Genomic DNA, 27,851 nt, shown 5'->3' with positions numbered 1-27,851 from the left:
TAACAAACAAGAACTAAAACAGGACTAAACTTAGGACTAAAACAGTGGAACAAACCTTCACAACGTTTGATGTAAAACTGTTAAATAATCAAAAATCAAAATAAAATAAAATTAGAATATACTGATCTTTAAAATAAATAACAAGATATAAACAAAAACAGGACTTAACTTAGGGCTAAAACAGCTGATAAACACTCCCCTTTTCATTGTCAAAATAAAATCAAAACACAGTAAATGGAAACCCGTCAACAAGCTGGCCCCTGTCCAGGGTGTACTCCTCCTAAGGCCCAAAGTCACTGGGAGACGCTCCAGTCACCCACGACCCTTAAAGGGAACAAGCAAGGCAAGACAAATGTATTCGTAGAGCACAATTCTTACACAAGGCAATTCAAAGTGCTTCACAAAACAGGAAAAAAAATCATTGAAATCACAAAGACATGAAAGAAATCACAAAACAGTTTAAGAAATAAAAGAAAAAAAGTGCAAAGAAAATCCTTTCAGTCATATGCGCAGCTAAACAAAACAGTTTTTAGCTTAGATTTGAACATTGTCGGAGAAGAAGCCTGTCTCATATCTTCAGGAAGACTGTTCCAGATTTTAGCTGCATAAAACTGAAACGCAGATTCCCCATGTTTAGTCCTGACTCTGGCACCAGCAGGAGGCTGGCCCATGTTAAGTCCTGACTCTGGCACCAGCAGGAGGCTGGCCCATGTTAAGTCCTGACTCTGACACCAGCAGGAGGCCGGTCCATGTTTAGTCCTGACTCTGGCACCAGCAGGAGGCTGGCCCATGTTAAGTCCTGACTCTGGGCACCAGCAGGAGGCCGGTCCATGTTTAGTCCTGACTCTGGCACCAGCAGGAGGTCGGTCCATGTTTAGTCCTGACTCTGGCACCAGCAGGAGGCCGGTCCATGTTTAGTCCTGACTCTGGCACCAGCAGGAGGCCGGTCCCTGAGGTCCTCGGAGTCCGAGATGGTTCATATGGCACTAACATGTCTGAGATGTATTTTGGCGCTAGGCCATGGAGAGACTTGTACATGAGCAAAGCTGCTTTAACGTCTATTCTCTGAGTCACAGGGGGCAGTGCAGAGACCTGAGAACAGGACTAATGTGACTCTGGAGATGACACTAACACTTTCTCTTTGTTTCTGTGGGACGAAGACGATGATTTCAGTCTTGTCTGAGTTCAGCTGGAGAAAGTTGTTTTGCATCCACACACTGATCTGTTGGATGCAGTGACAGAGTGATTCCACTGGTCCATATTCACCTGCCGACAGTGAAACAGATCTGATTCTCGTCTGCATCGTTGTGATAGGACACATATTTGCTGCGTATCTGCTGACCTAACGGCAGCATGTAGAGGTTGAACAGAAGGGGTCACAGGATTGACCCTTGGGGTATGCCACAGGTCAGGGGCATGTGGTCTGAGACACAGTTACCAATTTCAAGCGGAAGAAAAACGAATGAATTAATGATAGTAAAACAGACTATTGTATGTGCTGGATCTACACTGGTCTTCACTTCTCAGTCTGGACTCTCTGAAGCCTGATCTCCAGCTTTCGGAGTTCACATGATCCAGCCTCAGCAACTCTGTCTCCTTTAGTTTGTTCAGGACGATGGGCCTTCAGATGAGCAGGTTTGCTGAAAGCTCTCTCACACTGGTCAGAACTGCAGCTTTGCTCCTTAGCGTGGCAGATTTGAATGGGTTTACAATTATTCGACCCAGATCTAAAAGCCTTCTCAGTGTGGACTCTCATGTGTAATACTAAGCTGCTTGAGCGTGAAAATGCCTTCTCACAAACATAACAGCTGTAAGGTTTCTCTCCAGTGTGGATTCTCATGTGTGACACTAAGTTACTAAAGCGTGAAAATACCTTCTCACAAACATCACAGCTGTAAGGTTTCTCTCCAGTGTGGAGTTTCATGTGTGATACTAAGCCGGCTGATTGGGAAAATGCCTTCTCACAAACATCACAGCTGTAAGGTTTCTCTCCAGTGTGGACTCTCATGTGTAATACTAAGCTGCTTGAGCGTGAAAATGCCTTTTCACAAACATCACAGCTGTAAGGTTTTTCTCCATTGTGGATTCTCATGTGTGATACTAAGTGGCTTGAGCATGAAAATTCCTTCTCACAAACATAACAACTGTAAGGTTTCTCTCCAGTGTGGACTCTCATGTGTGTTACTAAGTGGCTTAACTGAGAAAATGCCTTCTCACAAACATCACAGCTGTAAGGTTTCTCTCCAGTGTGGACTCTCATGTGTGACACTAAGCTGGCGGATTGGGAAAATGTCATTTTACAAACATCACAGCTGTAAGGTTTTTCTCCAGTGTGGACTCTCATGTGTGTCAGTAAGTGGCTTGATCGTGAAAATACCTTCTCACATACATCACAGCTGTAAGGTTTTTCTCCAGAGTGGACCTTCATGTGTGATCTTAAGATGCTTGAGAAAGAAAATTCCTTCTTACAAACATCACAGCTGAATGGTCTTTCACCAGAGTGGATTCTGGTGTGTCTTTTGAGATTACTTGAGGTAGAAAAACTGCTTCCACAAAGGTCACAATCATATGGTTTTTCTCCTATGTGAGTTCTGTAGTGTTCTTTGAGTGCAGAAGTATCGAGGAATGTCTTTCCACACTGGTCACAGTGACCCATTCTCCAGAAGGATGTTTTAGATCTGCTATAAACAAACAAAGGAGATGTCAAGTAATGATAATATTAAATAAATAATTTACAAGAGTTTTAAGTACTTATCATTGCTGAGAGTGGTGTTGTTATGGAAAAAATAAGAGTAATTTTTACAAGCTTCAGTGAGTTATGAAATGAAAATGACGTTACTGTTTCTATAAGAATGTGGAGAGTGTTACAGACTTTCAGCTCTAGCTTTGGGTGAGGACCGAGCATTAAACCAGTCTGATCCTGAGCTCTGTCATTCAAACATGTTTGTATTCAACATTCGGGAAAAGATTTTATTTCCCAGTTCTCCTAAAACCAAAAAAATGATGCAACATCAATAAACATACAGTGAAACGAATAAATAAAAAAGGTACTTTGTAGTCAGTGCATCACTGATAACATTCAAGAAAAAGCATTTCATAATCCTAAAACATACACGCACTGAACTATTCCCAGTATACATTGCATTGGTTATACATATTGCATTGATCCCTTATTGCACTATTTAGCAGCATTTAAGTTACAGTGGTTAAGTATAAACTATTTGTGAATATGTTTGTCTTTGTTTATATGGACCTACATTGTCTGCCTGACAGTAGCAGCTCAAACAAGAATGTGCAGGTGTGAAGTCCTTTAGGACCGTGGGATCGTGGGCTTGTGGTCGTGTCAGCCAAATTTGACCAGCAGAACATTTTGTCTCAGAAATCAGGACTGAACTGGCCTGTTGTTTTCCATAAATGCTCAATTTTTAAAGATGAAAAACTCACAAAGGCTAAAATTTCCAAAAAGTAGACAGAAAGGCTAATTCATTATAGATCGTGTAATTGTTCTGTTTATTGTTGGATTTGAGAGTGTCATACTTACAGATAATGCAGCAGCAGGTTAAATGCAGAAGTGACAGCAGAAAGTCTTTGTCTTTCTCCCTCTGACGTTTTGGCTCGTTCCTGTCCCAAAAAAGGATGAAAGTTGAGACTGAAGTTGAGTTCATTTTAAATTTGATTTTACAATTATTTTCAAATGATATGCTGGAATCATGCAACGACCATGATTTGCATTCTGTCGTAATGAAATTGCATTTTTGTTAAAAGGCAGTTATGTGTTTATGATCATAGACATTCAGATCCATGTGTTTCAGTCATGTGACTTGTTATGCTGTTGCCTCTCCGCTGTTAAGATAGTCATGAAAAACAGATCATAAAACTGAAAAAGGAAAAGGTTGATACCTAAAGACAGATGTTTTGGACTTTGATCCTTATCTACAGCGGCGAGTCACTGACAACACTTAAAGTCTTTGTGAAGGTTCTCCTGTTCCTCTAATTATGACTTGGTTTGGTGGATAGCACCTGTAGTAAATATTTATACTATTTTAAACAGTAGTTTGTCTAGAGATGTTTAAAAATAGAAGAAATTTAAAATTAAAAGGAAATAATACAGAGTTCTAAAATGGAATATTCTGTGATGTCATCAATTTATGTACATATCTTGCCTATGTCTAACCTTATTTTAACTTGACTTATCTATTTTGTATATATCTGGTAGCCGTTTTGTATTCATTGTTCAATGTTTTGTTGTTTGTGTTGCACCGAATCACCTGGACAAGTTCCTATGTTTGTGAATTTTGTTCATTGACAAATGGCAATAAACCTCATTCTGATTCTGAATATGCGACATGCAATTAAAAACTCAGACTGAATTTACACTTAATTGACCATTTTCTGAGAGTTAAAAAAATATTCAACAAAACAAAGGTTTTATATGGTATTATTGCATAACAATGCATAACTGTTGTGTGATTCAAATAGATTTTGGCAATTGTGTTCAGCATGGTTGCTGGGTAACAGTTGTCTGCAAGTAGCCTAACATTTATTAGCATAGCCACACAGTAATATGTAAACTAGCATTAGCCAACTGCTAACTATCTGAAACAAACAGCTCACCGCTCAGTCTGGAGTGATGTCTGTAAGTCCACTGGTCCCTCCTGACCACAGTGATCAATATCTGGACAAACGGGGTCTTTGGATGTGACAGAGGAGACTTTATCGAAAAGAAAAATACGTTTTTGCTGGCCCAGGCCACAGTGTCAATGTGGCTTTCGTCCTCAAGATGGCAATAGCAACGATTGTGTCACGTCACTTCAGACACATAAATAGGAAAAATACATGAGCTCCGGAGTCCTTCAAATCCGATATTATAATACATCCATGTTCAAATCATACTATTGTAGGTACAAGATCTACTCGACCTGCAAAATCTACTCGATTTCGCCTCCGTATGTTGATGTTCCGCGATCTGATTGGACGAAACCAAGAAGGAAGCCGGTGATTGGCTGTTCATCTCGCTAAAGCGGTAGCTTCAACCCATTTTTTTTTTTTCCTTTTTTTTTTTTTATTGTCAAAATTCTTTATAACGAAACATTTATGACAGATAAAAACAGTTAAGGAAATGCCAGGGGGGCATATTACAATACAGTTACATTTTATACATCAAAAAACATTTAATGACATACAGTTTTCATAAGTAGAAATGGCTTTTTGGTTTACCAAACCTTTGGAAATGGTGAGCAGATATGATTCAATTTGTTTAATAACGACAGGGAAAAATGGGATATTGATGATGAAAATGTACTTTTATGAATATAGAATTTGCCAAATATAAGAATTAAATGAATTGCCATTTTCTTACTATAGTCCACTTTTGTGTTCATGAAAACCGAAAATGATATGTTCAAATTTTAATCTAAAGTTGAGGTCAATGTGACGTATTATAAATTGTAAACAGTCTTTCCAAAAGGTTTTAATAATAGTACAATTCTACAATTTAATTTCAAAAAGTGCAGTTGGGGTCATTTGTTTTGATATATTGTAGCATAAATTGATTAGTGGGGTAAATTATATGGATTATTTAAAAAAAACGTTGATTCAAAGTCCATCCTTTTTTCCATCTAATGTCCGGGACAAAGTTTCTCCAGTAAAAAATAGCCGCGGGCGCAGAGACAACATCTTGTTGAATAAAAGCACGTATTCTTCTATTGTTCTTACGGATTGGTGTAAAACAAGCTTTTTCCAACAGCGGTGTCAGTCACAGACAGTGTGGACATACTTTCATCAATAACTGTGGTCTTAAAAAATTTACAAATTTCTTTGGTCACAACATCAAATACAATGGCATGTTCTTTAGGAGTCACAGCAAGGTTGTATTTAAGATTGAATTCACTGTATCTCAGCAAATTTCTCCTGTGTGAGTTCTGTAGTGTTGTTTGAGTGCAGGAACGAGCCATGTCTTTCCAGGTGAACCCCATTCTCCTGAAGGACGTTGTAGATCTGCCATGAACGCAGGAAAAGGAGACGTTAAATAATAATAGTATAAAAAAAATAACTTTAAAGTGGTCGTGTTAAACTGTGAATTCCTTATCACTGTTGAGAGTGGTGTTAATAGGGAAAGAATAAGTCATTTTTACAATTTTTAGTAAGTTATGACATGAAAAGGACTTGACTGTTTCTATAAGAATGTGGAGAGTGTTACAGACTTTCAGCTCTGGCTTTGGGTGAGGACCGACAGCATGAAACCAGTCTGATCCAGAGCTCGGTCATTCAAACATGTTTACATTCAACATTTTGGAAAAAGGATTAAATGTTTCCAGTTCTCCTAAAACCAAAAGATGATGCAACATCAATGAACATACAGTGAAACTATTAAATAAAAAGGTACTTTATAGTCAGTGCATCACAGATAACATTCAAGAAAAAGCATAATAATACTAAAACATAGACACACTGAACTCCTCCCATTACACATTGGTCAGTATTGCATTGATCCCTTATTGCACTATTTAAGTTACAGTGGTCATGTAAATATGTTTGTCTCTGTTTTTATGGACCTGCATAGTCTGCCTGACAGTAGCAGCTCAAACTAGAATGTGCAGGTGTGAAGTCCTTTAGGACCGTGGTTCCCAAAGTGTGGGTCGTAAGTATATTTGAGTGAAATCCAATAACACAATAAACGATTCATATTGTTACGGCCCAGGCCTGTGTGGGATCGTGGGCTTGTGGTCATGTTGCCTTCTCTGCTGCTCTGTTTTTGCTAAGCCTGTCTCACCTTTGCACACATAAGTTTGTCTTTTGTCTTTTTGTTTTACGACTACACTCACATCGCATATCTACAGACAAACTCTATCATCTTTACCTTAACACATCATTTTAGGAGGAGGGCTTCTGAATCAGCTGGGCTGCTTACCCGAGACTGAGCCCCCATCCTGAGTCTACCCAGCCAACTCTCATCGATCCATCATCGATCCATCATTACTATCATAAATAAACATTTGTTCATATTCCATTGTGGCGTGGTCCTTGCTAGTAAATGACACTCTACGTATATTAAAAAGAAGTAGGTAATTTATTTTGAGGGATGAAGAATTAGATAAATGTCTCATGGTATTTTATAACACCATGTCAAAGTGAACACTATTCACAGGTAAATATTGACTGCTTGAAAAACTGGTGTCCAAGTGGCTCACCATTACCATGTGTTTTGGGAATGTCCGACTTTTGGACTGAGATCAATAGAGCACTGCAGATTATTTTCAGTATTGACATCCCACTTGACTTCAGAACTATGTATCCGAGTCTCAAAACTCCTGCCATGGACACAATAAATGGATACCTTTGAAGCATATTTTTTAGTGGCCAGGACAAAGTTGATGAAACAAACTGGACGAACGATAAAAGCCTGGACCGATACAATTGAAATTTGAAAAATGGAAAAGATTATGTAAAACTTATGTAAAAATGCACTTTTTTGGGTCTTCTGTGACAGATTAAATTTGAAAAGTAAAAATATAAAAATGCATTATAAGAAGATGCTCTCAATGGAGTAACCCTGTTGCTGCATGGGCTGGGACCCACAGAAAGCCCACATCACTCCCTCCCCTTTCCACCCTGTGCAATACATGTAGGGCCTCAAGCACTTAATCTGGCCTTGCTGCTCCTGATGCTCCTGACTCCAGCGGTGACGTGCATTCAGGGGAGCCCAGGGTGGCAGTGCCTCACCTGTCAATCTTGGGAGAAAAAAACATTCTTATAAAATATAATAAGTGTTAATATTTGTCATCAGGTGTGTATTTTAAACTCCCTTTCCTTTTAATCGGCCCCCTATTGGCCCCATGTTAATCGATTTCAATATTTTTTCAAGAGGTCTTCACTCTAAATTAGAGCTCACCAGGTTCTAATTTTTAAACTACTTTCAAGCTTATTCGTCCTTGTTTATTACTCAATTTTTGCCATTTTTCAGCCCCAGGATACAATTTTAATAAGTCCCTCGCCGGGACGATTCTTGTCCTTCAGCTTGGGCCTAATAATAATGGTTCTCAGCCAGCGTTGCAGATGCAACCACCTAACAGCACCCACCAACAAAGTAGTTGGTTTGGCAGAATGCCGGTGCTCACACAGCCCACTAAAGACGAGATACACTCGCTGCCTCCACAAGAGTTATGGGGCTCAGTAAACCAACAATGGTTTGATAGAGGAACAATCCCAAATAGTTATTCCACTTCGACTCGACAAACCTGCGTGTGAGAAGAAGAAAAATGGACTGAGCTCTCGGTGTCATGTGAGGGAGGTCTCAGGGGATTTTGGGTGTTTCCCAAAGCCTCGGTCTTTGCCTTGGTCTGATCTGGCCGTGGTTAGACATCCACGTCATCCAAGTCATGTTCCAATGTTCAGGTCCTCCAGAGGCATGTGTCCTCCCTTTGGTTAGCATGTGGCTAATTTACAAAGGATACATTGATGTAGCCATCGCTGCCTTGATGAATTTACGCATAATGCACCATGTTCTGTATTTCTTTTGAATCAACTTAAATTTAAACTAAACATACAGACTGTACGTTTACTTCATTATCCCCTCACAGCAAAAAAATAACAATTCAATTCAATAATTTCCTCTCCCCAGAAAGATCCCAACACTGCATTATACACCCCCAGGAAAATGTGACCTCCTCAGAATATATGTGACCATCACGTCCCCATGTGTATGCATTTTCATTTGTTCTTGTGACTGTGGCACTGCTGCTCGTTCCCTTTGAAGACTGTTCCATCAACCGTATTTCAGATGAGGCAGGACACTTGCCTTGGATCGGAAGGAACTGACTTCAGAGGCAAGACAAGACAAGGCAAAGTACCTAAGCTTTGGGAAACACCCTCATGACATTTGATTCTTGACCTGCGCTTGCTCAAAAGAGGATCATTCAGTGCTATTGAGCACCACCTTTGACGGTCAGGAGGGATGAAATAAAACTAAACCAAGAGGGCATGTCCGAAATCCTCCTTCCATGGCATTATTTATTCATAGTATCATCGGTATTGGACTAAAATTACACTAAGTCAGGACTAAACAAGGTCTCAAACAAGTCTAAATCAGGACTAAACTTGGACTATTGAAAATCTGAGCTCAGAAAACCCCAATGCTCATGAAAATCTTTAATAGATGTATAGTTGCCAAAACACGTTCATAAAAGATAAATCCGATTCAGAATAATAAAGGTTTATTGCCAGTGTCAATGACCAAAATTCGAATACTAGGAACTTGCTTTTGCATTAAGGCGCATGTCACAACAGTGAATAAACAAGTTACAAGTAACATCTGTGGAGTGGCGACACCGCTCACAGTACGAATGCATGATTTTCAAGGGATTTTATTGAGCAACAAAAACACATTGTTTAGTCCTGGTGGCAGAGCGGTTAGCACTTTTGCCTCCCAAGAAGGAAATCATGGGTTTGATTTCTGGGCCAGACACACATCACATGATCTCTCTGGGTGGAGTTTGTATGTCCTCCCCGTGTTACCGTGGGTTCTCTCCGGGTTCCTCCCACCATCAAAACACATGCATGTGTTAGGCAAAATTGGAAACTCTAAATTGGCCCAAGAGAATGAATGTGAGTGTGAACGGTTGTCTGTCTGTCTATGTGTTTAACCCTGCGACGAGTTGGCCACTGTTGGGCCACTGGGCCAGGTTGTACCCCGCGCCCAAAGTCACTGGGATAGGCTCCAGTCGCCCGCGACCCCTAACAGGAAAAAGCGGTAGAAAATGAATGAAAGAATTACATACAAAACAATAACTCCATGGAGACAAAAATATAAATAATCCACCAGAAAACCTACACAGTACACCTTTAAAATAACAACTCGTCAGATAGCAGGTAGTGCACAAAGTTATTGTGTCCTTACCATAGCCCGTCTATGGTCCTTACGCAAGACTCTCTGAAGCCTGACCTCCAGCTTTCTGAGTCTGACTTTGGGTTCAAATGATCCAGCCTCAGCAACTCTGTCTCCTTTAGTTTGTTCAGGACGATGGGCCTTCAGATGAGCAGGTTTGCTGAAAGCTCTCTCACACTGGTCAGAACTGCAGCTTTGCTTTTTAGAGCTGCATATTTGAATAGCTTTACAATTATTCGACCCAAATCTAAAAGCCTTCTCAGTGTGGACTCTCATGTGTGATACTAAGCTGCTTGAGCGTGAAAATGCCTTCTCACAAACATAACAGCTGTAAGGTTTCTCTCCAGTGTGGACTCTCATGTGTGACATTAAGTTGCCTAAGCGTGAAAATACCTTCTCACAAACATCACAGTTGTAAGGTTTCTCTCCAGTGTGGACTCTCAAGTGTGCTACTAAGTGGCTTGAGCTTGAAAATTCTTTCTCACAAACATCACAACTGTAAGGTTTCTCTCCAGTGTGGACTCTCATGTGTGACACTAAGTTGCTTGAGCGTGAAAATACCTTCTCACAAACCTCACAGCTGTACGGTTTCTCTCCAGTGTGGATTCTCATGTGTGATGCTAAGCTGGCTGATTGGGAAAATGCCTTCTCACAAACATCACAGCAGTATGGTTTCTCTCCAGTGTGGACTCTCATGTGTAATACTAAGCTGCTTGAGCGTGAAAATGCCTTCTCACAAACATCACAACTGTAAGGTTTCTCTCCCGTGTGGATTCTCATGTGTGATACCAAGTGGCTTGAGCATGTAAATTCCTTCTCACAAACATAACAGCTGTAAGGTTTCTCTCCAGTGTGGACTCTCATGTGTGATACTAAGTGGCTTAGCTGGGAAAATGCCTTCTCACAAACATCACAGCTGTAAGGTTTTTCTCCATTGTGGACTCTCATGTGTGATACTAAGTGGGTTGAGTGTGAAAATGTCTTTTCACAAACATCACAGCTGTAAGGTTTTTCTCCAGTGTGGACTCTCATGTGTGACACTAAGCTGGCTGATTGAGAAAATGCCTTCTTACAAACATCACAACTGTAAGGTTTTTCTCCATTGTGGACTCTCATGTGTGATACTAAGTGGCTTGAGCGGGAAAATACCTTCTCACATACATCACATTTGTAAGGTTTTTCTCCAGAGTGAACTCTCATGTGTCTTACTAAGGTACTTGAGGATGAAAATATATTCTCACAAACATCACACATGTAAGGTTTTTCTCCAGAGTGGACTCTCATGTGTCTTACTAAGCTGCCTGAGAATGAAAATTCCTTCTCACAAACATCACAGCTGAATGGCCTTTCACCAGAGTGGATTCTGGCGTGTTTTTTTAGATGACTTGCGGTAGTAAAACTGCTTCCACACAGGTCACACTCATATAGTTTTTCTCCTGTGTGAGTTCTGTAGTGTTCTTTGAGTGCAGAAGTATCGAGGAATGTCTTTCCACACTGGTCACAGGTAAACCCCATTCTCCTGAAGGATATTTTAGATCTGCTATGAACAAAGAAAAAGGAGATGTAAGTAATAACAATATTAAATAAACAATTTACAAGAGTTTTAAGTTGCTGTGTTTAACTGTGAAATCCTTATCATTGTTGAGAGTGGTGTTGTTAGGGGAAAAATAAGAGTAATTTTTTCAAGCTTTCAGTGAGTTATGAAATTAAAATGACATTACTGTTTCTATAAGAATGTGGAGAGTGTTACAGACTTTCAGCTCTAGCTTTGGGTGAGGACCGACAACATTAAACCAGTCTGATCCAGAGCTCTATCATTCAAACACGTTTGTATTCAACATTCGGGAAAAGGATTTTTTTTCCAGTTCTCCTAAAACCAAAAAGAACATGCAACATCAATGAACATACACTGAAACAATTAAATAAAAATGTACTTTGTAGTCAGTGCATCACAGATAACATTTAAGAAAAAGCATAATAATACTAAAACAAACACACACTGAATATCTCCCATTATACATTGGTCAATATTGCATTGATCGCTATTTAGCAGCATTAAAGTTACAGTGGTCAAGTATAAACTATTTGTGAATATGTTTGTCTCTGTTTTTATGGACCTGCATAGTCTGCCTGACAGTAGCAGCTCAAACAAGAATGTGCAGGTGTGAAGTCCTTTAGGACCGTGGTTCTGTGGATATTGATTAAATTATTGTCATGTCTGTGTCCTGTTTATCATGAGTCACGATGATCTTACGGCATATGGGTCACGATGAACTTTCTGTGTATTTTCTGATTATCTGTGGACTAGTCTAAACAATCTTAAAGCGGACGTCATATCAACGTCAGGCCATTTTATCAGACCCAAGCAACAGCTATATAGAACACAGCTAATTCTTGTGACGGGTCGAATCTCAGCTGCAAGACGAACAACACGCTACTGTTTTGCCTGTTTTTCCATGTTTTCATCAAATAAAGAACTTAAGAACTTGAGAACGATCCTCGCCTCCCGCAGTCTGTATAGACTAAACTTCGACAGTTCCCAAAGTGGGGGTCGCAAGTATATTTGAGTGAACTCCAATAACACAATAAACGATTCATATTGTTACGGCCCAGGCCTGTGTGGGATCGTGGGCTTGTGGTCGTGTGAGCCAAATTTGAACTTTTTTTTCAGGGCACCAGCAGAACATTTTGTCTCAGAAATCAGGGCTGAGCTGGCCTGTTGTTTTCCACTAATATTTAAGATGAAAAACTCACAAAGGCTAAAATGTCCAAAAAGTAGACAGAAAGGCTAATGCATTATAGATCGTGTAATTGTTTGGTTTATTGTTGGATTAAAGAGTGTCATACTTACAGATAATGCAGAAGGAGCAGGTTAAATGCAGAAGTGACAGCAGAAAGTCTTTGAACAGCTTTGACCAAAGAACAGAGTCTGAAGGTTCACTCCCTCTAACGTTTTGGCTCTTTCCTGTCCCAAAAGAGGATAAAAGTTATTTTTTTCATTTGAATTCACTCACATCATGTATTATTTTCAAATGATATGCTGGAATAAATTGCATTTTAGCTAAAAGGCAGTTATGTGTTTATGATCATAGACATTCAGATCCATGTGTTTCAGTCATGTGACTTATTTGTTGTCACTGTTGAAGACGTCACATGCTGTTGCCTCTCCGCTGTTAGATAGTCATGAAAAACAGATCATAAAACTGAAAAAGGAAAAGGTTGATACCTAAAGACATATGTTTTGGACTTTGATCCTTATCTACAGCGGCGAGTCACTGACAACACTTAAAGTCTTTATGAAGATTCTCCTGTTCCTCTAATTATTACCTGCTTTGGTGGATAGCACCTGTGGCAAATATATATGTTATTTTTAAACAGCAATTTGTCTAGAAATTCAGAAAAATATATAACTTACAATTCAAGGAAACACTGCAGTTCTAAAATGGATATTCTGTGATGTCATCAATATACGACATGCAATTAAGAACACAGACCAAATTTACACGTAAGTTACCATTTTCTGACAAAATAAACTAGTCGGCACTAGTTCGTATACGGAATGGGAAAGAAGTTATAGGGAAATCATTCAACAAAATAAAGGATTTAAATGCCATTTTTGTTTGTCAACGCATAGCTGTTGTGTGATTTATATGGATTTTGGCACTTGTGTTCAGTATGGTTGCTGGGTAACAGTTGTCTGCAAGTAGGCTCAAGTTTATTAGCATAGCCACACAGTAATGCATAAACTAGCATTAGCCAACTGCTAACTATCTGAAACAAACAGCTCACCGCGCAGTCTGGAGTGATGTCTGTAAGTCCACTGGTCCCTCCTGACCACAGTGATATATTTCTGGACAAACGGGGTGTTTGGGGATGTGACAAAGGAGACTTTATCGAAAAGAAAAATACGTTTTTGCTGGCCCAGGCCACAGTGTAAGTGTGGCTTTCGTCCTCAAGATGGCAATAGCAACGATTGTGTCACGTCACTTCAGACACATAAATAGGAAAAATACATGAGACTGGCTCCGGAGTCCTTCAAATCGGATATTATAATATATCCATGTTCAAATCATTACTTTGTAGGTACAAGACCTACTCGACCTGCAAAATCTACTCGATTTCGCCTCCGGATGTTCATGTTCCGCGATCTGATTGGACGGAAGCAAGAACGAAGCAGGTGATTGGCTGTTCAATCTCGCTAAAGCGGAAGCGCAACCTGACCGAGCTGAAGGGGAGAGTAGCGCTCTCTATGTCTCTTCTCTCAAATAATCATTTATCATCTTCTATCACAAATAAATATATTATGGCAGTAATACAAACACTATATATATATATTTTTTATATTCGAGGTTATTGAAGTTTTTCAAAAGCTTCTATAAGAACCTGAGCCGATCTGACCTGCGAAAAACGAACACACTCATTTTGATCAAACATAAAACATAAAAAAAAAAAACACTGAACATAAAAAGAAAATGTTTCCATGTAGCGATCATATACGTCGTTGTCAAAATGGAGTTTGTCGCTTAAAGTTTTATCAAAGCTGGCACATGTTTGCTTTCTATTGTTTCTAATTTGCCCATCATAAATATGAATGTTTGGAATAAAAAATAAGAACCTATTCAACGATGTTCGAGCATGTTTATTGATCTATAAATATAACTTTGTTTTCCTTGTTTGTGTAATTTAAATATCCAGTTTGTACTTATTTTAAATTTCTTGTAGGGAAATACAATGTTTCACATCTATGCTGGACCATGAGTGTCACCCCCTGCAGGACACTCTGTCCACTCTGGAGAGCAGCTTCAGTGAGAGACTGATCCACCCTCGATGTGTGAAGGAAAGGTTCCGTAGATTTTTCCTTCCTGCTGCTGTCAGACTTTATAACAAAAACTGTTAGTACTGAACACTCGCAATACTGACCTAACCTAATACTGATGTGCAATTCTGTCATATGTGCAATTGCTGTTGGAATTCATGTGAAATTCATGTGCAATCTATGTGCTGTCGTGACACATATTCATGTGCAATTACTGTTATTAATCGTGATCACATGCAATGGTATTTATGTATTTATTTATTTATTTGTCTATGGGAGTTTTTATTTATTTATAGGAGAACTTCTACTGAAAGTGTTTTTCAGACTTCCTATAAGTGATCTGTTCTTCTGTATCTACCTCTGTATCTACCTGCGTTGCACCAATGAAATTTCCCCATGTGGGACAATAAAGGAATATCTTATCTTATCTTATCTTTGTTAAAATAGTTGTTTATAGTTTCAGTCACGTGACCCTAGTATATGTCAATAATGAATGTGTTTGGAATGGGAGAAGTTTTTGTAAAAGAAAAAAATCACTTTTATTAATATTTATTTCTGCTTTCCAAATTCAAAAAAATGTATCTACTTCTTTTCTACACAGAAAATATGCAAACCTTTTTAATATGATGCCTATTTTTAGAGACCATATACCCTTAAAAGTACCCAGAGTGAACAATAAATAGTACAAAACTACATAATTTCAGTTCATAATTTCAAATTTAAAAGGTGAACTTGAAAACTTGAGCGGAATTTATTAGAGTCTAGTATATGACAATCCTTCATAGTGAAAAAATATTTGGTTGATTGTACATAAACCTCTCCCATTTAAAACCAAAGACACTGCACATCTCAATTGACTTCCATACAAACACATGCTTTGATTAAACCATTATAATAAGATGGATTCCAAAAGAAATATGACAAAAAAAATGTTTCATTGTTTTGGTCTGAAGGTAAAGATTCTCTGTAGATCCAGCACTGTCACCTGTGACTGAACCCCTGTGACTGTCCCCCTGTGACTGTCCCCCTGTGACTGTCCCCCTGTGACTGTCCCCCTGTGACTGTCCCCCTGTGACTGTCCCCCTGTGACTGTCCCCCTGTGACTGTCCCCCTGTGGCCCCTGTGTGGAAACATATCTGTGCTCAGAGTCATAACAAGTGAACCTCAAAGATCAACATCCATCTTCTTATTGGCCGTCACGAAGGCGGTTGATATTTTTTTTAGACGTCTCGGTGGTGCACATTGTTATTGTGTCCTTGGGCAAGACTCCAGTGCCCAAGTGTGAAAGAGTGTGTTTCTGAGAGTGAACGCAGGACAACAGATGCAAATTATCCCATGGCTACAATCTGGCATTTTCATTAACACCCAACCAAAAAAATAAAAAAATAAAAAAGTAACAGTCCTGTTAAAATAAGTGTTGTATTACAATGCAACTAGAGTTCTGCCTTTTTTTCATCAAACAAGAACTGAAACAGGACTAAACTTAGGACTAAAACAGTGGATAAACCTTCACAACGTTCAATGTAAAACTGTTAAAATTGTCAAAAGAAAATACAATTAGAATATACTAACCTTCATAAATAACAAGATATAAATAAAACAAGATTTGGAACTAAAACAGCTGATAAACGTTCTTTTTTTTATTGTCAATATAAAATCAAAAGACAGTCAAACGGAAACCCGGCGACAAGCTGGCCCCTGTCCAGGGTGTACTCCGCCTAAGGCCCAAAGTCACTGGGAGAGGCTCCAGACACCCGCAACCCTTAAAGCAGTGGTTCTTAACCTGGGTTCGATCGAACCCCAGAGGTTCGGTGAGTCAATCTCAGGGGTTCGGCGAAGGTCAAGACACACATCCGACTCATATGATTCGTGATGACACGCCCCGCTTAGCCCATCTGTGCTGCAGGGAATTTGGTGCGCTCAGTAGTCGACTTGTGACTGTCGTGATGGTACGTCTTGTGATTTCTTTATTCATATTTTACGCTGAATCAAAGCTCACCTTTCTGGGCAAAGTCTTGGTACCGGCCTGGCCCCAAAAGGGCCAAAAGGACAACCTCTGGGACCATTTCCCTTGTCAACTACTATACTATAATATAAATCTTTGTGAGTGATCCTTTTCGAGGATGCTGGACATAAAAATGAAGAAAAGGAACAGACTTTGTTGGGAAAATGACATGAGAGTGGCACTTGCTAAGGTGAAGCCGCCCATTTCTGAACTGGTCTCTGAAAGGCAACAGCAGAAGTCACTGATTTGCAGTAAATATTCATTATTATGTTTTTGTGTGAAAATCATGTTTTGATGATTTTGTTCTTTGAACACAGTGATGTTGATGCATGGTTCCTTTTGTCCACCAGTAAAATATATACCTATGTTTTAAATTTGAAAAATCATATTTTATTTTTCCAATCAAGAAAGATTTGGTGAATGCGCTTATGAAACTGGTGGGGTTCAGTACCTCAATAAGGTAAAAAAAAACACTGCCTAAAAGGGAACAAGCGGTAGAAAATGAATGAATGAATGAAAGTAAAACAGACTATTATATGTGCTGGATCTACACTGGTCTTCACTTCTCAGTCTAGACTCTCTGAAGTCTGATCTCCAGCTTTCTGAGCCTGACTTTGGGTTCACATGATCCAGCCTCAGCAACTCTGTCTCCTTTAGTTTGTTCAGGACGATGGGCCTTCAGATGAGCAGGTTTTCTGAGAGCTGTTTCACACTGGTCAGAACTGCAGCTTTGCTTTTTAGAGCTGCAGATTTTAATTTGTCCACAATTATTCGACCCAAATCTCAAAGCCTTCTCAGTGTGGACTCTCATGTGCCTAACTAAGCTGCTTGAGCGTGAAAATGCCTTCTCACAAACATCACAGCTGTAAGGTTTTTCTCCAGAGTGGATTCTCATGTGTGATACTAAGTTGGCTGTCTGTGAAAATGCCTTCTCACAAACATCACATTTGTAAGGTTTTTCTCCAGTGTGGCGTCTCATGTGTGTTACTAAGGTGGTTGTCTGTGAAAATGCCTTCTCACAAACATCACATTTGTAAGGTTTTTCTCCATTGTGGATTCTCGTGTGTCTTACTAAGTGGTTTGAGTGTGAAAATGCTTTCCCACAAACATCACATTTGTAAGGTTTTTCTCCAGTGTGGCCTCTCATGTGTGATACTAAGTGGCTTGAGTGTGAAAATAACTTCTTACAAACATCACAACTGTAAGGTTTTTCTCCAGTGTGGATTTTCATGTGTGATGTTAAGTGACCGAACTGTAAAAATGTCTTCTCACAAACATCACAGCTGTAAGGTTTTTCTCCATTGTGGATTCTCATGTGTATTACTAAGCATGTTGAGCGTGAAAATGCCTTCTCACAAACATCACAGCTGTAAGGTTTTTCTCCAGAATGGACTCTCATGTGTGATTTTAAGCTGCTTGAGCTTGAAAATTCCTTCTCACAAACATCACAGCTGAATGGCCTTTCTCCAGAGTGGATTCTGGTGTGTATTTTGAGATGACCTGCGGTAGAAAAACTGCTTCCACACAGGTCACACTCATATGGTCTTTCTTCTGTGTGAGTTCTGTAGTGTCGTTTGAGTGCAGAAGGATGGAGCCATGTCTTTCCACACTGGTCACAGGTGAACCCCATTCTCCTGAAGGACGTTGTAGATCTGCCATGAACAAAGAAAAAGGAGATGTTAAGTAATAATAATATTCAATAAATAATTTACAAGAGTTTGAAGTGGCCGTGTTTAACTGTGAATTCCTTATCACTGTTGAGAGTGGTGTTGTTATGGAGAAGTCATTTTTACAAGCTTCAGTGAGTTATGAAATGAAAAAGACTGTTTCGATAAGAATGTGGAGAGTGTTACAGACTTTCAGCTCTGGCTTTGGGTGAGGACCGACAGCATCAAACCTGTCTGACCCAGAGCTCTGTCATTCAAACATGATTAAATTCAACATTATGGAAAAGGATTTATTTTCCAGTTCTCCTAAAACCAAAAGATGATGCAACATCAATGAACATATAGTGAAACTAATAAACAAAAAGGTACTTTCTAGTCAGTGCATCACAGATAACTTTCAAGAAAAAGCATTTCATAATCCTAAAACATACACACTGAACTATTCCCATTATACATTGCATTGATTATACATAATTAGGGCTGGGCAAGTTAACGCGTTATTATCGCGTTAACTCATCACTTATTTAACGCAATCAATTATTTTAATGCGCATTAACGCAGGTCGGATTCCCCTGGTCCGCACCAGTTCTAAAGCCTCGTACAAACCGCTGCGGCCGTATTGCGCACAGAGCGGAGCACGGGGAGTGCGTACGGGAGAACACGGCGCGCCATGTTCGCCCGTGCGGGGTTCACAACGCACCGTTGCCCGTGCGGGGACCACAACGCACCGTGGCCCGTGCGGGGGAGCACGGCGCGCAGTGGCCCGTGTATGGGAGCACCCGCCCGTGGACCATGTGGATTGAGTAAACAAACATGCGCGACAGGTGACATTATTTGGAGAGTTCATAACTTCTACTGATAAACATACCAAAGGATGTTCAGGGATGTTCACTAGAGGTGAGCAGGGTCTATCAAGCTACTATCGTTTTATCAACGCGTAAAATTTTATGTGAAACCAGACAAAGTCTTTTGAGGGGGGAGGGGGCCCAGAGAGAGACAAAAAATATTAAGTCTTTTCAGCTTCAACCCATTTTGAGATGATCCCTTAGCAACTGGCTTAGTGCAGAGGAGTAAAAAAACACCCAGTTTTAGGAATCTACAAAATTTTCTGGTTCTTTTCAATGCCCTGGCAGTGGCAATATGCTTTAGTTTTGTGTTTGATAACATTGTTTAAGTTAAAATGCACACAATGTATTTATTTGTATTGAACTGGTTAAGTGTTTGTTTGCACAACTAATGTTATGGTGCTTTAGTGTCAAGTTCTAAGAATTTACAAACTGTACTGAAGTGTTTTCTGGTTTAGGGACATTTGGTACTAGACTGGTTCTGCTGCTCCTAAAATGTGTTTTGAGTGTCTAATGTTTAATGAGATTACAATGTTTCTGATGTTACCTCCGAAGTGGCCTATTAATCTTTAATGATTGTGCCTCAGGATTTTGTGGCAAGTGAATACTTAATATTTTATTTAACTGCTACTGAATAAAAATGCTGATGCACTTTACATTTCTTTTGAATTCATTTTGAATTTTGCACGTAAAAATGCGATTAATCATGATTAATCAGGGAAATAATGCGATTAATCGTGATTAAAAATTTTAATCGTTACCCAGCCCTATACATATTGCATCGATCCCTTATTGCCCTATTTAACAGCATTAAGTTACAGTGGTCAAGTATAAACTATTTCTGAATATGTTTGTCTTGTTTTTATGGACCTACATAGTCTGCCTGACAGTAGCAGCTCAAACTAGAATGTGCAGGTGTGAAGTCCTTTAGGACCGTGGTTCCCAAAGTGTGGGTCGTAAGTATATGAGTGAAATCCAATAACACAATAAACGATTCATATTGTTACGGCCCAGGCCTGTGTGGGATCGTGGGCTTGTGGTCATGTTGCCTTCTCTCCTGCTGTTTTTGCTAAGCCTGTCTCACCTTTGGACACATAAGTTTGTCTTTCTGTTTTACGACTACACTCACATCGCATATCTACAGACAAACTCATAGCTCTTTATTTTGTGTAAATATGACTCTTAGTAAACCCTCAGCTGCATTAATGATCTTAAATTAAATGGATTTTGGCACTTGTGTTCAGTATGGTTGCTGGGTAACAGTTGTCTGCAAGTAGGCTAACGTTTATTAGCATAGCCACACAGTAATATGTAAACTAGCATTAGCCAACTGCTAACTATCTGAAACAAACAGCTCACCGCTCAGTCTGGAGTGATGTCTGTAAGTCCACTGGTCCCTCCTGACCACAGTGATCAATATCTGGACAAACGGGGTCTTTGAGGATGTCACAGAAGAGGAATCATCAGTTTTGAGACTTTTTGGCAAAAACGTTTTTGCTGGCCCAGGCCACAGTGTAAATGTGGCTTTCGTCCTCAAGATGGCAATAGCAACGATTGTGTCACGTCACTTCAGACACATAAATAGGAAAAATACATGAGCTCCGGAGTCCTTCAAATCCGATATTACAATAGATCCATGTTCAAATCATACCATTGTAGGTACAAGACCAACTCGACCTGCAAAATCTACTCGATTTCGCCTCCGGATGTTCATGTTCCGCGATGTGATTGGAGGAAACCAAGAACGAAGCCTGTGATTGGCTGTTCATCTCGCTAAAGCGGAAGTTTGAACCCGAGCTGAAAGCATAGATCTATTGGCTGAAAGGGGAGAGCAGCTTGCTCCTTTTTCTTTCTTTTTTCTTCCAATTTAATATAAATGTATGATGAATAAAAATATTATGGCAATAATACAAACACAATTTTTTCTTTACATTCGAGGTTATTGAATTTTTTTCAAAAGCTTCTATAAGAACCTGAGCCGATCTGACCTCCAAAAAATGAACAAATTAATTTTGATCAAACAAAGCTACTTATAATCATTGAACATAAAAAGAAAATGTTTCCATGTAGCGATCATATATGTCGTTGTCAAAATGGAGTTTGTCGTTTAAGGTTTTATCAAAGCTGGCACATGTTTGCTTTCTATTGTTTCTAATTTGCCCATTATAAATATAAATGTTTGGAATAAAAAAAAAGAACATATTCAACGATGTTCGAGCATGTTTATTGATCTATAAATATAACTTTGTTCTCCAGGTTTGTGTAATATCTGTAGAAATAACTTAAGTCTGAAGGTTTATCGATATATATTTATTCCAAAGGTATAAAGGTTATTTTGTGTTTTCATTACCAAAGCTTTTATTTTATACTGAATGTATGTAATTTATGCATTTGAATTATGTGAACTGATTGTTTTTTTTTACATCCAATCAAGTAAGAATATTCATTGATTATAAATACGATTAAAAAAAATTAAATATCCAGTTTGTATTTTCCTACAAGAAATTTAAAATAAGTACAAATTTCTTGTAGGAAAATACAATGTTTTACAATTCCCTTTGTTAAAATAGTTGTTTAGAGTTTCAGTCACGTGACCCTAGTATATGTCAATAATTAATGTGTTTGGAATGGGAGAAGTTTTAGTAAAAAAAAAAAAACACTTTTATTAATATTTATTTCTGCTTTCCAAATTCCAAAATCTTTATCTACTTCTTTTCTACACAGAAAATATGCAAACCTTTTTGATATGATGGCCATTTTTAGAGACCATATACCCTTAAAAGTACCCAGAGTGAACAATAAATAGTACAAAACTACATAATTTCAGTTCATAATTTCAAATTTAAAAGGTGAACTTGAAAACTTGAGCGGAATTTATTAGAGTCTAGTATATGACAATCCTTCGTAGTGAAAAAATATTTGGTTGATTGTACATAAACCTCTCCCATTTAAAACCAAAGACACTGCACATCTCAATTGACTTCCATGCAAACACATGCTTTGATTAAACCATTATAATAAGATGGATTCCAAAAGAAATATGACAAAAATGGTTTGATTGTGTTGGTCTGAAGGTAAAGATTCTCTGTAGATCCAGCACTGTCACCTGTGACTGTCCCCCTGTGACTGTCCCCCTGTGACTGTCCCCCTGTGACTGTCCCCCTGTGACTGTCCCCCTGTGACTGTCCCCCTGTGGCCCCTGTGTGGAAACATATCTGTGCTCAGAGTCATAACAAGTGAACCTCAAAGATCAACATCCATCTTCTTATTGGCCGTCACGAAGGCGGTTGATATTTTTTGACGTCTCGGTGGTGCACATTGTTATTGTGTCCTTGGGCAAGACTCCAGTGCCCAAGTGTGAAAGAGTGTGTTTCTGAGAGTGAACGCAGGACAACAGATGCAAATTATCCCATGGCTACAATCTGGCATTTTCATTAACACCCAACCAAAAAAATAAAAAAATAAAAAAGTAACAGTCCTGTTAAAATAAGTGTTGTATTACAATGCAACTAGAGTTCTGCCTTTTTTATCAAACAAGAACTAAAACAGGACTAAACTTAGGACTAAAACAGTGGATAAACCTTCACAACGTTCAATGTAAAACTGTTAAATTGTCAAAAGAAAATACAATTAGAATATACTGACCTTCATAAATAACAAGATATAAATAAAACAAGATTTGGAACTAAAACAGCTGATAAACGTTCTTTTTTTTATTGTCAATATAAAATCAAAAGACAGTCAAACGGAAACCCGGCGACAAGCTGGCCCCTGTCCAGGGTGTACTCCGCCTAAGGCCCAAAGTCACTGGGAGAGGCTCCAGACACCCGCAACCCTTAAAGCAGTGGTTCTTAACCTGGGTTTGATCGAACCCCAGAGGTTCGGTGAGTCAATCTCAGGGGTTCGGCGAAGGTCAAGACACACATCCGACTCATATGATTCGTGATGACACGCCCCGCTTAGCCCATCTGTGCTGCAGGGAATTTGGTGCGCTCAGTAGTCGACTTGTGACTGTCGTGATGGTACGTCTAGTGATTTCTTTATTCATATTTTACACTGAATCAAAGCTCACCTTTCTGGGCAAAGTCTTGGTACCGGCCTGGCCCCAAAAGGGCCAAAAGGACAACCTCTGGGACCATTTCCCTTGTCAACTACTATACTATAATATAATATCTTTGTGAGTGATCCTTTTCGAGGATGCTGGACATAAAAATGAAGAAAAGGAACAGACTTTGTTGCGAAAATGACATGAGAGTGGCACTTGCTAAGGTGAAGCCGCCCATTTCTGAACTGGTCTCTGAAAGGCAACAGCAGAAGTCACTGATTTGCAGTAAATATTCATTATTATGTTTTTGTGTGAAAATCATGTTTTGATAATTTTGTTCTTTGAACACAGTGATGTTGATGCATGGTTCCTTTTGTGCACCAGTAAAATATATACCTATGTTTTAAATTTGAAAAAATTATATTTTATTTTTCCAATCTAGAAAGATTTGGTGAATGCGCTTATGAAACTGGTGGGGTTCAGTACCTCAATAAAGGTAAAAAAACACTGCCATAAAGGGAACTGTTGTGGAAAAACTATACTGTAACAAATGACAGAGAAAATGAGGCGAAAAATAACCAAGTTGTCTCGTTCAAAAGCGGATCTTTATTTTAGCCGTGCACAGCCAAAATTGCTCTCCCTGACATATGCTTTTCTTTCCCTCCCTGGTCTGACCAGAGCAAACATTGAGTTCAGCTTATTAAGGCTTAACAAGTGCCACATATGCACAAAACCAGTCTAAACATATTGCAGAAAAACACACTCAATGTTCTACCACATGCGAGACATCCTTGGATCTGCAGCTGTTAGTCTGTTTTCCCAGGGACGTCTGCAGAGCCATAATAAGTGTGACCCGGATGTTACACATATGTTACCCTAAGTTTTATGGCATCAGGCAAAGAGATTACATTTTTACATCACAGAACAAGCGGAAGAAAATGAATTAATGAATTAATGAAAGTAAAACAGACTATTGTATGTGCTGGATCTACACTGGTCTTCACTTCTCAGTCTGGACTCTCTGAAGTCTGATCTCCAGCATTCGGAGCCTGACTTTGGGTTCACATGATCCAGCCTCAGCAACTCTGTCTCCTTTAGTTTATTCAGGACGATGGGCCTTCAGATGAGCAGGTTTTCTGAGAGCTGTTTCACACTGGTCAGAACTGCAGCTTTGCTTTTTAGAGCTGCAGATTTTAATTCGTCCACAATTATTCGACCCAAATCTCAAAGCCTACTCAGTGTGGACTCTCATGTGCCTAACTAAGCTGCCTGAGCATGAAAATGCCTTCCCACAAACATCACAGCTGTAAAGTTTCTCTCCAGTGTGGACTCTCATGTGTTGTACTAAGTTGCCTAACCGGGAAAATGTCTTCTCACAAACATCACAGCTGTAAGGTTTCTCTCCAGTGTGAACTCTCATGTGTGTTACTAAGTGGGTTGAGTGTGAAAATGCCTTCTCACAAACATCACATTTGTAAGGCTTCTCTCCAGTGTGGCCTCTCATGTGTGTTACTAAGTGAGTTGACTGTGAAAATGCCTTCTCACAAACATCACATTTGTAAGGTTTTTCTCCAGTGTGGACTCTCATGTGTGATACTAAGTGGGTTGAGTGTGAAAAAGCCTTCTCACAAACATCACATTTGTAAGGTTTTTCTCCAGTGTGGCGTCTCATGTGTGTTACTAAGTTGCTTGAGCATGAATATGTATTCTCACAAACATCACATTTGTAAGGTTTCTCTCCAGTGTGGACTCTCATGTGTGTTACTAAGTGGGTTGAGTGTGAATATGTCTTCTGACAAACATCACAGCTGTAAAGTTTCTCCCCAGTGTGAACTTTCATGTGTGATTTTAAGCTGCTTGAGCAGGAAAATGTCTTCTCACAAACATCACAGCTAAATGGCTTTTCTCCAGAGTGTATTCTGGTGTGTATTTTGAGTTGACTTGCGGTACAAAAACTGCTTCCACACAGGTCACACTCATATGGTCTTTCTCCTGTGTGAGTTCTGTAATGTTCTTTGAGTGCAGAAGGAGACAGCGATGACTTTCCACACTGGTCACAGGTGACAACCATTCTCCTGAAGGACGTTGTAGATCTGCCATGAACAAAGAAAAAGGAGACGTCAAGTAATAATAATATTCAATAAATAATTTACAAGAGTTTGAAGTGGCCGTGTTTAACTGTGAATTCCTTATCACTGTTGAGAGTGGTGTTGTTATGGCTTCAGTGAGTTATGAAATGAAAAAGACTGTAAGAATGTGGAGAGTGTTACAGACTGTCAGCTCTGGCTTTGGGTGAGGACCGACAGCATCAAACCAGTCTGATCCAGAGCTCTGTCATTCAAACATGTTTAAATTCAACATTATGGAAAAGGATTAAAGGTTTATTTTCCAGTTCTCCTAAAACCAAAAGATGATGCAACATCAATGAACATATAGTGAAACTAATAAACAAAAAGGTACTTTCTAGTCAGTGCATCACAGATAACTTTCAAGAAAAAGCATTTCATAATACTAAAACATACACACTGAACTATTCCCATTATACATTGCATTGATTATACATATTGCATTGATCCCTTATTGCACTATTTAGCAGCATTAAGTTACAGTGGTCAAGTATAAACTATTTCTGAATGTTTGTCTTGTTTTTATGGACCTACATAGTCTGCCTGACAGTAGCAGCTCAAACAAGAATGTGCAGGTGTGAAGTCTGTGGTTCCCTAAGTGTGGGTCACAAGTATATTTGAGTGAAATCCAATAACACAATAAACGATTCATATTGTTACGGCCCAGGCCTGTGTGGGATCGTGGGCTTGTGGTCGTGTTGCCTTCTCTCCTGCTCTGTTTTTGCTAAGCCTGTCTCACCTTATTGGTGCTTCGGAATTTAAGACGGTCAGTATGTTACCGGTTGAACTACGTGTACAACAACTAAAATTAAATCTTTTTCACAACATTCTTAATGGTAACGCTCCAAATTATTTATCAAATAATATTCACTGTACACGTAGCCAGCATAACATCAACACACGTTCCAGCACATCATCTCTTCGGATTCCACATGTAAAATCGTTTGGCAAACCCACTTTTTTATACACTGGAATAAAAGCTTGGAATCAATTACCTTGTCATATACAGAATGCTCAAAATAAGTCTCATTTTAAATCTCTAGTCAAAACCTTTTTATTTGAATGTCTAAATAGCCAGTAATCAAACTTGTGTGTTTTATTAACATGTTTTACATTTCCTTTTTACTTTATTATACAAGGACCACAATGGAAATAAGTGCCCTCACTTTTTTGTGTTATCCTGGCTTTTTAAATTGTATTTACATGTGATTATATTTATATATATGTACACACATATATATGTTTACAACTATTTGTTTATGTTATGTTTATGTATTACATGCTCATGCACTTTATGGCAAATAAATCAAATCAAACCTTTACACACATAAGTTTGTCTTTTTGTTTTACGACTACACTCACATCGCATATCTACAGACAAACTCATAGCTCTTTATTTTGTGTAAATATGACTCTTAGTAAACCCTCAGCTGCATTAATGATCTTAAATTAAATGGATTTTGGCACTTGTGTTCAGTATGATTGCCAGGTAACTTTTGTCTGCAAGTAGGCTAACGTTTATTAGCATAGCCACACAATAATATGTCGGTGTAATCCCTCATTCGTCCAGGCGTGTTCCATAGTAGAAAAAGCTTCAGTTGTAGTCATCTGGACTCAGTTAGAAAAAAATAGACGTTTCGACTCTCATCCAAGAGTCATTGTCAATAAAAGAATTTAGATCCAATATCGGAGTTCTCGATCTAAATTCTTTTATTGACAATGACTCTTGGATGAGAGTCGAAACGTCTATTTTTTTCTAACTGAGTCCAGATGACTACAACTGAAGCTTTTTCTACTATGGAACACAATAATATGTAAACTAGCATTAGCCAACTGCTAACTATCTGAAACAAACTGCTCACCGCTCAGTCTGGAGTGATGTCTGTAAGTCCACTGGTCCCTCCTGACCACAGTGATCAATATCTGGACAAACGGGGTCTTTGAGGATGTCACAGAAGAGGAATCATCAGTTTTGAGACTTTTTGGCAAAAACGTTTTTGCTGGCCCAGGCCACAGTGTAAATGTGGCTTTCGTCCTCAAGATGGCAATAGCAACGATTGTGTCACGTCACTTCAGACACATAAATAGGAAAAATACATGAGCTCCGGAGTCCTTCAAATCCGATATTACAATAGATCCATGTTCAAATCATACCATTGTAGGCACAAGACCAACTCGACCTGCAAAATCCACTCGATTTCGCCTCCGGATGTTCATGTTCCGCGATGTGATTGGAGGAAACCAAGAACGAAGCCTGTGATTGGCTGTTCATCTCGCTAAAGCGGAAGTTTGAACCCGAGCTGAAAGCATAGATCTATTGGCTGAAAGGGGAGAGCAGCTTGCTCCTTTTTCTTTCTTTTTTCTTCCAATTTAATATAAATGTATGATGAATAAAAATATTATGGCAATAATACAAACACAATTTTTTCTTTACATTCGAGGTTATTGAATTTTTTTCAAAAGC

The 27,851-nt window shown here is 39.0% G+C and overlaps 3 protein-coding genes across 3 annotated transcripts in view; all 3 read right to left on the bottom strand.

Annotated features, from left to right (window-relative positions):
* LOC140347575 (uncharacterized) overlaps positions 1–13,925 on the bottom strand; it is a 34,515-nt gene extending 20,590 nt beyond the window's left edge. The window contains exons 1-2 of the mRNA XM_072434089.1: positions 13,897–13,925; positions 12,800–12,848 (exon numbers count right to left, since the gene is read on the bottom strand). The gene's annotated coding sequence lies outside the window, so the exon portion shown is untranslated. The remainder of the gene's footprint in view (positions 1–12,799; positions 12,849–13,896) is intronic.
* LOC140347578 (uncharacterized) lies at positions 192–27,570 on the bottom strand. Its single transcript, XM_072434090.1, has 6 exons — positions 27,250–27,570; positions 24,547–25,354; positions 17,520–18,136; positions 9,941–11,087; positions 1,343–1,549; positions 192–1,266 (listed from the first exon to the last, which is right to left on the bottom strand). The coding sequence occupies exons 2-5, from the start codon at positions 25,330–25,332 to the stop codon at positions 1,517–1,519; spliced, it is 2,583 nt and encodes an 860-aa protein (XP_072290191.1). The 5' UTR covers positions 25,333–25,354; positions 27,250–27,570; the 3' UTR covers positions 192–1,266; positions 1,343–1,516.
* LOC140346710 (uncharacterized) lies at positions 1,556–2,672 on the bottom strand (the record flags this gene model as incomplete). The annotated part of the gene is made up of 1 exon (XM_072432898.1): positions 1,556–2,672. A coding segment is annotated over exon 1 (1,101 nt), but the record flags the coding sequence as incomplete, so codon positions are not given.
* Positions 27,571–27,851: the final 281 nt, after the last annotated feature.

This window comes from Eucyclogobius newberryi, unplaced genomic scaffold, assembly GCF_026437365.1.
Source record: "Eucyclogobius newberryi isolate DKJ021-1_F unplaced genomic scaffold, fEucNew1.0.hap1 SCAF_6, whole genome shotgun sequence".
Lineage (NCBI taxonomy): Eukaryota > Metazoa > Chordata > Actinopteri > Gobiiformes > Gobiidae > Eucyclogobius > Eucyclogobius newberryi.
Note: the sequence above shows the minus strand (reverse complement) of the source record. Positions and strands in the feature narration are given on the sequence as shown.